Source organism: Etheostoma cragini, chromosome 17 (genome assembly GCF_013103735.1).
Source record: "Etheostoma cragini isolate CJK2018 chromosome 17, CSU_Ecrag_1.0, whole genome shotgun sequence".
Classification (NCBI taxonomy): domain Eukaryota; kingdom Metazoa; phylum Chordata; class Actinopteri; order Perciformes; family Percidae; genus Etheostoma; species Etheostoma cragini.
The window spans coordinates 13,857,182-13,870,450 of record NC_048423.1 but is presented as its reverse complement, the minus strand read 5'-3'; the positions used below and the strand labels follow the sequence as shown (position 1 = coordinate 13,870,450).

General features: G+C 36.8%; 1 protein-coding gene across 1 annotated transcript in view; it reads left to right on the top strand.

Annotated features, from left to right (window-relative positions):
• Window positions 1-13,269, top strand: part of lmbrd1 (LMBR1 domain containing 1) — a 49,746-nt gene that overhangs the window by 3,114 nt on the left and 33,363 nt on the right. Inside the window, exon 4 of the mRNA XM_034898300.1 lies at window positions 12,555-12,652. Coding sequence (XP_034754191.1) covers window positions 12,555-12,652 — 98 coding nt within the window. The remainder of the gene's footprint in view (window positions 1-12,554; window positions 12,653-13,269) is intronic.

Below are 13,269 nucleotides of genomic sequence, written 5' to 3'. Positions count from 1 at the left end.
AAGTTTCTTTATACCGCTCTGTGTGGGTGCAAATAAAAAATAAAATAAAATAAAATGTGAACACAATCTTAAGGAGATTAGACTTTTACTCCAGAATCTAGTAGAAATACATCTCAGTCTGAATTTGCTCTTTTGTTTAAATGTTTTCATTGAAGCTAGCTGTATTTGAGATAAATCATTATGAGTGTGCTTTGTTGTTCTTCTATGACATCAACCCGATCTCTTCTTTCAATTAAAGTTAGTGCCAGTTAAATTTTAATACCACCTGGGGCCTGACTCACCCACAATGCAGTTTTAGAGGGTTAGCAGTCTAACTCTGGGATTCACACTGGCTCATTGTTTCCAGCAATGATGACTCACTTTACACAAAGTATCTATAGGAACTTGGGTGCCCCATCTTGCTTTGGAGCAGTTTTGCACCTGCTATCACTTTAAGATATATATTGAAATTCCATAGAGTATCTCAGTTATCGTAGGGCATCCTCTCGGCAAAAAAAATAAATAAATAAATTCACAAAAATGTAAAATAAATTTAAAAATAAACATGACCATGAAATGATTGATACTAATAATACAGTGACTAATACTGTTGAAATAGTCAATAGTGAAAATACATTTTCACTGGGTAATGTAAATGGACTGACTGAACAGGTTTTTTCCCATGATGATGCAATACATCAGAGATATCAATTATTTATAGTGTTATTTTGCAAAATGCCCATTTTGACCATTAAAACGAATGGAATTTGTCAAATAGCAGGTCGCTAACATTAAATAAAACTTTCTATAATAAATTATATTTTCTGTTGTATATTAAGTATGCTAAAATGTTTTTCCTTGGATGTGCCTTGTGCTGTAGATGGAGCACATAGAGTGTTCCCATAACTATATTGCTTGTGAACACAAAGGAAATTGTTTTCAGCCTCTTAACATTTTTGCTATTATAGTCTTTGGTTATTGGTCATATATATTTCAGTAATGCAAATGTGTGTAATTCCTTTCTCTGTTACAGTGTTACATAACCTTTATTTGTTTAGTAGACGCTGCTATGTTTTATCATTTAAAGTATTCTGCTTTGTATATTGATGCATGTGACTACAGACTACAAGCTACAGACTTTATGTAAACAAGAAACTGGATAGAAAAATCCTGTGCTTACAGATCAAGTTTTTTAAAAAGTTGATAAGAATGGTTAGTCAGGATTACCATAGCAGTGGTAAAAATTATGTATTATTGCTTCTTTTTTTTTTTAAGAACCCGTAGGAGTCCACACACCCATGGTCCATCAACACAGGTGTTTCCACTTAAGCTAGACATGCAGGCATGTGCAGGCTGTTCTTGACTGATCCTGCTATTAGTTTTGCATTACACCTTTTATAATTATTATTGGTTCAAGACATTAGGTGGCCTTATGTAATTCCAGTATAGCGCAGCCTAACTTCAACCTGAACAGATGTCCAATTAGCCAAACTAAGTGAAAACACACTGTGTGACTGTTATGAAAGCATTACACGTGATGGATCCTTTTCAAAGCAGAAAAGGTAAAATTGTTAACCTTAATAATGGCTCAGTTACATTAAGTGTCCCAGTAAGCTATTTCAGTGAGCCAGCTTGCACGATTTCTCTAGGTGTAATGCAGTTGTCATTAATGTTATCAGATTCACCTGTGCTTATTCTACTTTGATATGTCAAGATGTCTGCCGTGAAAAAAATCTATAGACCCAGTCACAATGTTTGTTTACAATATCTTCTGGGATAGAACTGTCCCGTACATAAGATTTAATGGTGCCCAGCCAACAGCGGCATTTAAAAACACCGAACACTGTACAGTATATACTCTCATCTTGTTCATCTAAAATGAGCGCACTCATTCTCACTCACACAAACTATCACTAACGTTGAATACCTATTTACCAGTTGGGCCACAGACACCCAAAACTATGCAGCCTGGCTCAGTGCCTTAAAACGGAATACGTTAAACTGACTGAAAATTAAAAACGACTGCATTCCAATTAGGTGAGCCTCCGGGGTTCTGGTAGTATGTTCTCTGGCACACTGTCATGGCTTACGATGGCACTTAATTTAACTTGCGCTTTCCTGCTATCACAGTTAAAAATGTATACAGTGAAAAAGGTGTATTAATTGCAGCAGCAGTTTAGACCTACAACTGTAAAGTTGATTTTACCATCTCCAGGCAAGTTACGTAATAGCTGCAGCAATTTTAACAGCTGCGCCACCAACAGGTATTGAGTGTTATTGCTGCTGTTTGAGTATTTTATATTTTTAAGAGTTTACTCCTTTATCACCTGTTAAAGAATATAAAAGAAATGGGAAATGCCAACTATCCAGCTTGTGCCAGTAAAAAAAGTTAGTTTTGAAGATCATAAGAATTATTTACTGTTGTATGTACCTTATCATTTTTCAAATCTGTACTGAATGGCAAACCAGTTTGGTCACCACCTTCGCGATCATTGGAGGGCTTGTGTGCTTGCTTGCAAAAAGAAACAACAACAATCTAGTAGTATTACTTTCAATGCCAGCCTTTACCTACATCCGTCTTAACTTGCTTTAAATGTCTTTTTTTCTCACAATTAGCTTGCATTCATGAAATTATTATGTTTCACTGGCGCTGTCAGTGACTGTTTTTGAATTGTGGCATACTGTGTTGTATCATAAGTAGCATCTTGGATTTATCCTGCCTGGTTCTCTTTCTATAAGAAAGGGCAGGTCCAAGTTGCAATTCATTGGGATGGTATCCAGGCAATTTGGCTGATAAATTCCTAACTGAAGGCTATTAGTGCCACTGAAATTTCTTCATGATTGTCGTATTAAAGGATAACATGAGTTTGTTGTCTTTGACGATCGTAAATTCAGTCATGCCAAAGACACTAGATCACACATTTTCTAACAGATGCTGGCTTAAAGTGCCTGTCAGTAACACTGTTATGTACCGTCTGTTCAGAAATGCCAAATGCAAGACAAAATGTCTCTTTGCCCAGACAGCCCAATCAAAGAAACCATTTCCACTGGTATAAAGACATCAGAAAATTGTCTTTTACAGACAGGAATCCAGCATTCAAGAGAAAATAGAACACAAATATGACTTCCACTATAACTATCTATAGTTTACATTAGATATCCCCTCTATTGAAACTTTCCTTCATAGAGACTTAAAGAAATCTATCATTTTGCAGGCTTATTTGTGGATGCAGTGATTTAATTCATCTATTGGCCAAACTGCCTAGAAACAATTTCCATGGTACAGTTACACTCAAGAAATTGATGCAGATCTTATGATTCTACATTGTCTGTAGTAGGTATTGTATTACAAATAAACAGTGGTGCATATACTTTTATGAACCCATGCTAAAGTTGACTCAAAAGAGGAATAAAAAAATCATCTTTTGAAAATGAATCTTAATTTGAAAAAATAGGAAAAATCCAACCTTTTAAGGAAAGCAATTTTCTTTGTATCATAATGTATCATAAATAAATAAATAGATGTTGTTAACATACAGGGGGCATAAGTATACACCAATATGTTAAATTCCTATAGAGGCAGGTAGATTTTGATTTGTAAAGGCCAGTTATTTCATGGATCCAAGATGATAAAGTTCCCTTGGCTTTTGGAATTAAACTAGTCCCACATCATCACATAATCTTCACCATGCCTAGAGATTGGCATGGGGAACTTTCCATAGGATCATCTCTCAATGCAAATCAATCCAGCTATTAAGCTAACTGAAATAAAACCATGCCAGTCTCTAGGTACGGTGAAGATTATGTGGTAATGGGGGGGTTATTTTAATTCCAAAGGCCAAGGGAACTTTATCATGATCCATGAAATAACTGGCCTTTAAAACTAACACTCTGCCTGCCTCTATGGGAATTGAACATAGGGGGGTGTATGCTTATGCCCCCTGCATTTTAAAGAACATTTATTTACGAGACAAGATAATTTTTTTGGGTTTTAATAAAGCATTAAGACAAATTTACAAAAGTAAAAATTTTTTTGGGACTTTTTAGTCAAATTAATCATGCCTTAATAAACGTATGAGCACCACTGTAGTTTGTATTTGTTACATTTATCCAATAGTTCAATATAAATCTTATCCAGCTAAAAACTCTTTGACATACCAAGAGTTTGCATTCCAGGAGCTAGAAAAGGGATAAGGGAGACGCTTGAAAGAGTTTTCTACTTGCCTCAAGCATACAGTATCCATGTGATCATAGCTCTGGGACTGTGTGGTGCAGAATGATCTGATTCCAAATTTGTTGTGGTCTTGTAACCTTTGGCTGTTGACAAGGGAGGCTGAGTGCTTGTAATGACACCCTAAAATACAAAAATCAGAGCCTTGCCATGATTGATATTGTGCAACGTACCTCAAAGCATATTTATGGAATAAAGCTAGTGCATTTTAAATATTGCAAATGCATTCCCAGCTTAGAGATGCCTATTACTGATGCACCATTTGACATGTTATTTTATAAGATTACTTTTTTATCTTAAAAATAATCTGAAAGTAGGTGTTATAGTAATATATTGAGTGAGATTGACACAGATTTGGATCATTTGCTTAAACTAGTTGAAGTCAAATACTTGATTGTATTTAAAAAGTAAAACGGGATCCATGATGGGGGGGGGCAGTAGTTCAGTCCGTAGGGAGTTGGGTTGGGAACCAGAGGGTCACTGGTTCAAGTCCCTGTGTGGACCAAAAAGTAGGGAGTGTGGATTGGTGGCTGGAGAGATGCCACTTCACCTCCTGGGCACTGCCAGGTGCTCTTGAGCAAGGCACCGTACCCCCCCCCCAACCGCTCAGGGCGCTGCTTCAGCTGGCGGCCCACTCGCTCTGACATCTCTCCATTAGTGCATGTGTAGGTCCTGAACATGTGTGTGTATGTCAGACCTGTGTGTGATTACTAACAAAGTGTGTACACAGAGTGTAAATTGTAATTTCCCCACTGGGGATTAATAAACAAATTAAAATTGAAATTAAAATGATGCATATCTATGTGACCGTACTATACAGTGTCTCTGCAGTGAATAGATGTTTGTGAAGATGACATTTTTAGAGGACTGTGAGCTGAGGCTGAGCAAAGTCATACTTTGCTGAAGGCTAAAATAATATGAAAATATGATAAATCAAATTGTTGCTTCACGAGGGGGCAGTGCTTTTTTATGTGCATTAAGGCTGTTTTTTATTTGCCAGTAGGTGGAGACCAAGCTCCATGTGTGTTGTATGCACAGCCTCCTTTTAAATCTAACCTTTTAAAGATGAATTTTCTTTAAGACCATATTTGACAGCCTTGTCCATTTGTCTCTTCACAAATGGAATAATTACAGGTTTGACACAGAGATCTCTCTCTCCACTGGAACATGTTTTTCTTCAAGGTGATTGGCTTGTATTGTAGTGGTCATCACAGTTAATAAGCATGTGTATGTCTACTACTTTCTTAGAACTCTGCATTATTTACTTGATGTTTGGAATCGTTTGATGGCCTTACATAGCTTCCATTTGGTGAAATTTTGCCACTTATTGGCTCAGAAATGTGTACATTTTCCTCTGGACAGCATTTCTGCAGCAGTTTTGAATCCACCTTTTTGCCATATAATTACCCTGTAGAGTTTTACAAGCACAGTGTAGTGTTGTTATTAAATCATAGTGGGCTAATTATAATATAACACAATTCTATTGTTATTTTAAGAGCTTTGCTACTTTTGAGCCATGCTTCTAGTATTCATTATTATAGAAATCCTCACAATTATACAGAATGAGTGGGAATAACTTTGTGATATGTATAGGATTTTTTTGCACACTTTTGATTAAACTGCACTTAAAAGCACTCTATCTGCATTTCTGTGAAATCTCAAAGTTGCTTAGACTCCTTTTCCTAACATGGCAACGCCCCCCCTTTAACATCATAAGTAGGTCAATTAAATGCATTTCAGTTATGTTATATCTTAGATTAAAGATACAATCAGCAGGCATTTATGCCCGCTTGAGCATAGTTTTTGGCCCTGAGTACCAGTGATGAATAGAGTTACCGCTATATCAGAATGCAACTGTAATGCCAAAAACAGGGACTATTTTGTCAAAGTGAGCTGTTACTTAGTGTCTTTATAAAATGAACACTGTATTTGTTCATAACTTCTACACAGTGTAATATTAGAGATAAAATGTACCTTCAACTTGATAGAGGCTAAGTATTTCTGTAACTGAAACACCCACTTCTTTTTAGAGCCCAAATAGCTTTCTGTGATCTTTGACAAACCCTAAGTTTGAAAGCCTAGCCTTTTAGTCTCCAGTCTCTGTCCATTTATACATTCCCTTAGACTGCTCAGTACTTCAAGGCAGTGGTGCAAAAGCCCCTTAAGCAACGGGGCAAAATACCCCTGGGACCTTTAAATAAATCATTGGCTTTCTCTCTGCCTTGTTTAATGCCATTTGTAGGGCAGAAGTTCGAGAGGATGCTATCCTCTTGTAAATACTGCAAGTACTTTGTTTTTGTCTGTGATTCTTGTTTAGTGATTCTTGTTTAGGTAGCCTAGTGCTTCTTTTAAAAGCATTCTGAAAACATTGACAAATAGCAGATTTATTTTGGAGGGCAGCTCTGTGTGATATGGAGGGGCCTTCAATCAAAGAACATTGTCCAGTGTGCATAAGTAACAAGAAGCACTTTTCTTGCCACTGTATGCAAAAGCCACAACTTGAGACTGAGACTTTCAAGTTAAAATGTTAACAACATATTTGATGAGAATCACTTTAATCAAAGAATTTTAACAAAATTTTACTGAGCTGGACATTTTAGACGAGCTAGGTAACTGTTTGTTTATTTCTAAATTACCTTAAAGACATATTGGATATTTCAGTCATATCATTTCTTGTTGGTCCTTGACTTACAGATACACTGATACCACTATATCTGTAATATTCTAATATGGGCCGATACTGTTGGCCGTTCTGATGTATTGGTCGGGCTTTAGTATACCACTTTGTTTCCTCAATTGTATCATTGTTGCTTTGCCATTAATCTTCAAAGATTATAAGCATTTTTATTTCATGCAGATGTCATTAACCTAGTTCAGACCAATGCCTTGTGAAAATTCAAATAAACATTGTTACTTGTTGTGTGTTACGTAAACTTGCATTTCCAAACCCATCTCCACAGTGCTGTGTCAGCGCTGGAGCACAGTATTCTCTGGCTACACTGTTTATCTATTCTGGGAAATGGGAAAAAAAGTCTCTGGCTTGTTTGTATTTCTTGAAAGCCATCACAATTGTCCTAAACCCCAGATTCAATGATGTTGCCCTTGCAAAATAGATAGTGGAGATAGCAGAATGGGAGGAACATCCAGTGCGTTGGTCAGGCTTTACCCCAGCACTGTAAATCCAGGTTATGTGTTACCTGGAGGTGACATGGGGTAACTAAGTAACTTTTCTACCAGCTTTTGGTAAGCATGCCGAGATAGCTAAAATGCATTATCCTTTACAATGCCTGAAGTTTTATGACATTTGATATTGGTATTCGTATTTAACTTGACATACAATAGGAGCTAAAAGAGAAAGTGTCTACGGTCAGATGGCACAGTGCAGCATGAACCAAACAACAGCTAAATGTATTCTGCAAACATTCCTATCGGGGTGGTTGGTTGTGCTCAATGGAGCTGTAGAAATAGTGTTTAATACACACTGGTCTTCTAGCGCAGGAACCACGATAATCTGGTGCATAAAGATGTTTTTCCACTGAAGAAGTACTTCTATACCAGCTCACTATTCATGTCCTTCAACGCTACTCTTTGAAATTGGTGGTTCCTACTTCCTGCAACAGCTACAATGAGCCCTGTGGAGTCCAATTGTGCTGCTGGGGATATGGTGGCTTCTTTTCAATCAAACAAAATGTACCATTGAGCAAGTGAAACAAAACAGGATGTTTCACTTTGTGACAATCCATTGACAAGCAGATGGCAACAAACTGGAGAAACATGTGGCTGTATGTCAGAGATTCTACATGCAGAACCAGCATCTAAAACATAACCTAAAGGTTTCCAGATTGTCCATTTACAGTCTGAAGTTGAGTTTAGTGATTGCTGCCATCTTGTCAGTTTGGAGGCAACAAATCTGAATATTGGTGACAGTGTGGAAGGTGGGTGGGGGAGAGGTGGGCCGAGCAATAGGCAGTCAAAACAGAGTGTCATAGGCTGAGAAACATGTCAGTTAATGCAAACAATCTGCTAATGTGCTGTCAGAAATGGGAACCACCGCAGACCTTTTGATATGATATTGTATTTATTCTTTAAGTATTGATCCACTGTGATATTAGATGTTGATTTTTTTTTTTAGTAATAGGTTTAATTAGAAAAGCAGTGTGTTAATAGTAAAACAAAATTCAAATGAAATTAAAAATCAGAACCTTACAGACAAGGTTCCAGAGTCTGTTGGCCAAACAAAGGAAGCATCCTTTTTTCTTCTTTAGATAGTGTTGAGCTTTTTGATTCAATTATAGAATTGTCATATTAAGAAATTATTATTTGAAACAATTTGTTTTCCTGTACCCTATTAAACCTCTCTTTGACGTTTTTGAGATGCATTAAGTGGCTTGAAGAATGACTTCAAAACATCTCAAAGCAGTGAGCATTAATACTCAATCAGCTTTAAGTTTTTTCTGTTGTGACTGTTAGCAAACATCTGTGTACCTACACATCCAGCAGAAATAGAGCAACACTGGCATCAAATTGTCTTTCATGCTACCTCTCAAATTCTTAATATTCACTAGGGTTTTATCCCAGGTGTGGCCTCACAAAAATGGTGCTTCCCCTGATATTTACTGGATTTGAGAGTGCAAGCTCATAGTGTCATACCTTTCAGCAAGTGTCTGTATGGACAGATAGTTTCATCAGTCATCTAGAGTCCTTTGTCAGAGACAATGTTTCTGGGAGAAAAGCTCCCCTGGCTTTTAATTTTCACATAAAGTGTAATACATTTTGCCTGTCTGCGAGGGACAAGATTCCAGGTGTTAATACCCCTGTGGAAAGCCACAGTAAGGCGAGGACAAGGCTCTTATGTTTCTCACTATGTGAAACTACTGGTACTGCTCTGATTGATAGTTTGTTGGTGTTATAGTTATAATTGTTGTGAGGTGCCACAAATGGTTATTAAAATATAATGAGGTTGCTTGTGTTGATGTCCTCAAATTGTTTCCCCAGCTGGCACTCAATTGGCAGATCAAGGCTTTTATAGCCACCTCCACATAAACCAATCCTCCAAAATATGTTTCTTTCATTGACATTTTTTGCTTTCTCCTTTTATGAGTAAATATAGTATTCTATTTAGGAACTACAGGGTTAAGGAAGGATAATACATTAGTTATTCCTCTGCTCTCTGTCAGGGGGATAAATGTGCTAAACTTGTATCCCTGGTCAGGCGTTTTTCCCGGTAGAAGATCTGCTTAGAGAGTAATGGATGATACATGATAATGCAGTATGACCTATTCTCTCAGTATGTTAATATTCATGATTAATTTTACCCATTGCTTTAACCTACAAGCATATGCCAGCGGCTGCATACTGTGCATGGCTTGCATTTATCGGCTTCTGGCATCATCCTAAACTCAGTTTGTCTGGCTGTAAATGAGTGTAAATGGATACCTTAGTCAAGCAATGAACATGTGTTTATTGAAAGTAATGCCCTGTCACAATAACTGCTGGCAAAAAGCAAGCCACTATAACAGTGACATCGTTTGTCTGCAGCAGAGAGAGCATTTTGTAAAATATAGTCTATTTCACAATGTACTTCCTTGAGGCCATGCATTCTTGACTGATATGGAACAATTCTTTTCCACATATACATGGAAGTTGTGGAAGTATGGTACTGATGTTGTGGATGAAAAGGTTAGTTTTCAATTAAAAATATGTTGTGTAAGTTTATCATGCTATAATGGCGGTGCTTATGGCATGTATTTAGTTGTTGTTGTTTCTTATGGGCTTACACATCAGAAACAACAACTAAATACATTTTAGCCGTTGCAATAACTAATTTATTAGTTATTTTTAATGATCTAAGCACACGGCATGAAGCGCATGTCACAGCTGCTTTTAAGGCCAAATTCGCTTTTACTCGTTTGACGGAGGGGAAAAGGTTCTAAAGGGTTGTACTTAGTGTCTTCATTAATTCAAACTCTTGTTTGATTTTGCCGACTTTGAATCAAGGCCTAAACTTATGAATGAAAACTTTCTACTGAAGGGATGCCGCCAATCCAAGAGTGGGCTTGTGAGATGGCTAGGTTGGCGGTGTTTGAAAACACAGAAGAGGTTTCCAGATCAAATGTCTACACTAGGAAATGCAGAAAATACCATAGCTTTCTGGATGGCTCCTAAAAAGCAATGTACTAGTGGAGAGACATACACAATGTGCTTAGTGTTTTGTCAAATATGCATGTTTATGTGGTTTACAAGTGTTTATTTTGTTATTATTTTATTGTGTTTTAGTGCATTGTTCTGGTTGTTGTATTAGCTTGTGCTGATGACGAATGTGGGTGTTTGGGGCAGAGGATGTGAACATGTTGGAAATGGTGTGTTTTGTATGCTATTTTAACAAAAAAAAAAAAACTGTTCATCATGAAAAAACTACTGTCATACCAAACCTCTATTTAACATTAGGTGAAAAAAAGGAAATGGATTTAGTTGTGGTAAGCTGTTTTTGTATTCCTGCACATTTTATTTGTGGTTAGCATCCCAATGTGACTCGTGCTAATGATTTACATTATCATCTTAAGAAGGGATTGAGCAATGTTAAACATGTTGCTGAGCACATCTTTGTGACGTGCTTTTCTTTGAGTTATTTTGGGGTTGTCTGGGCTGTCTTCGACATTCATTTATTTGCTGCAGATGGAAACGTCCCCAGCTTGAAATAGCATCTCTCTATTTAAGTGTTTTTGATTTACCTCCACTCTATGAATTCCTAATGCATTTGAATGTTTGAAAGCGGCTTGTACAGAAAGAACTAAACATACAAACAAAAAGGATTGGACCAGAAAGTAGTGAATTCTTTTGCCAAGGTGTATTGCATCCACTTACTGTGTCCATTCATACAGAAGGTTAGCCGCTCTAGCGAAGGAAATCAATTTTCAAATCCAGATGGCTTTTTGCTTTTGCGCTGGTCACCATTGAAATGGGACTGATCATTACCTGCTTTGGGAGTTTTGCCCAAAGCAATCTTAAATACACCAATGTCAGAAGGATAATGTATTTAAACATACAAATGCCTCTCTAATTCAATCAATTGTTTAGTGCTCTGGATCCCAATCAGAACAGAAACAACGTTGCCTCAAGACACACCCAGTGGAATCATTAACTGGCTTATACAAATAGCTCTGATAATAAAGAAAATGCAAGCATACTGACTAATATAACTGATGTGGCTTGTCATTTTTAACAGTTCTTAGTGTGGTTTTGGTCCACTTATCATTCCAGAAAGAAGTCAAATAAAGTTAACTGAATTATTAACTACCAGCATGAAGAAAGTTTGTTATTTTACTACATGAACCTTACTGGTTGCGGATGCTAAAGAGACCATTCTGAATGATTCTATTAAAAAATAGATGTGTCACTTTTTTGATTGATAACATTAATGCACGCCAAACTTAACAGAACAATCTAGTAAACTTTTTTCAGTTTTTGTTCTTAGCAAGGCTTGATAAAATGGATACAATTTTTAAGGGGATCTCCGGTGATGATGCTGCTGGATTAAATATAACCTTTTATTATTTGTGTGGCTCATTTCTGGTTAAATAGCACACACACACACACACACACACACAAGGACCTCACTTTATTTTGCGTATCAGAACATTTTATAGGGGGATACAATACTTTGCTTAACACACCAATCAATAACTTGTAAATGCACAAATATACTGTACATCTATGCACATTGGTCCTTAATTGCTTAACTCATATGTCAGAACATGTCAATTATAAGCACCTGCTGGGCCCAAACACCTACTGTACATTTTTTCCATGAAAAAACTACGTCTGATGGAAGTTTTCCCCAGACTTTTCATTTCATTTCATTAAAACACTAAAATTGCCTCACAAACCCACGAGCATGCTTTTAAAAAGTACGATTGGTTTAAAAAGATTAGAAACAATTCTCCTCAAACTCTAGACCATGTGGCATGAGATGTCACAGTCATAAAGGATAGTAAGTACAGTGAGCACAGAACTCAATGAAGTTAAATACAATGAGGACAAAAAAGAAAATAAATTTTCCAATAGCCCTCAAAGAAGCCTTAACATCTGCTGAAATTTAAGGTTTATTTTTCACAGGAATCAGTTTGGATGTGTATATTGTCATAAGAAATTATTTCAGTTCAATTGGGTTATATTTCAAATCTGAATGAAAAAAAATAGTTTTTTACATATGTACAGTACTTGTCATGAATGCCTGTGATGTTTTACCATTTTAGTGTCTTGATAGAACAGGATGCCATGCTGGGGAGGGGGTAAGGATATTTAGTGTTTGTCTAATTCTTGGATTTCAATTCTTCTTTCATAGCACTTTACTCCATCATACTATTCTGTGTGTTCCTATGGATCCCCTTTGTGTATTTCTACTATGAAGAAAGGGACGATGACAACGTGAACAAATGCTCGGTGAGAATTCACCTTTCTTCTTCTTCACACTGCCATGTAGCCTGCTTAGATTCGGTTCTGAGGAATTTTAATTTCATTCAGATGATTCAGGTGCGGCTGGCACATTTGGTAATGTCTTTAAGTCATTTTAGTAAAATTGTCAGGCTAGCTTAAGGCAACAGCCCCTTTTGTTAGCACCCATTTTAATATTGTACACGACAAACAATGAAAGCAATGAAAGAAAAATATCTGTTAAAAATATTTTGTGACCATAAGAAAACCCAATGTCACATTGTTAAACCGTTGCACCATACTGTAAATTATAGGCTGCATATTGTCACCTGAAAATTGACATTTTAAATCCCTGTCTTTTTAGTGAGTGATGTGGCAAACACCAGCTAATGCATAGTACCTTTTCTCCTTTCTATGTGTCAGTTTTGAGCTGACAGAGGCACTTTCTCTTACTTACAGGGATGTCTTTTGTATTGTTACTTTAAAAGTGCCTTGAATAGCACTGGGAGTGACATGTTATCTCTGCCAGGTCAAACTGGATCTACACTGACTCTGTGTAGCTCTCTCAATAGTCCTTAGCTAAATGGAGTATAACGCCCTTCCCTCACTCACAATGAATAATAATA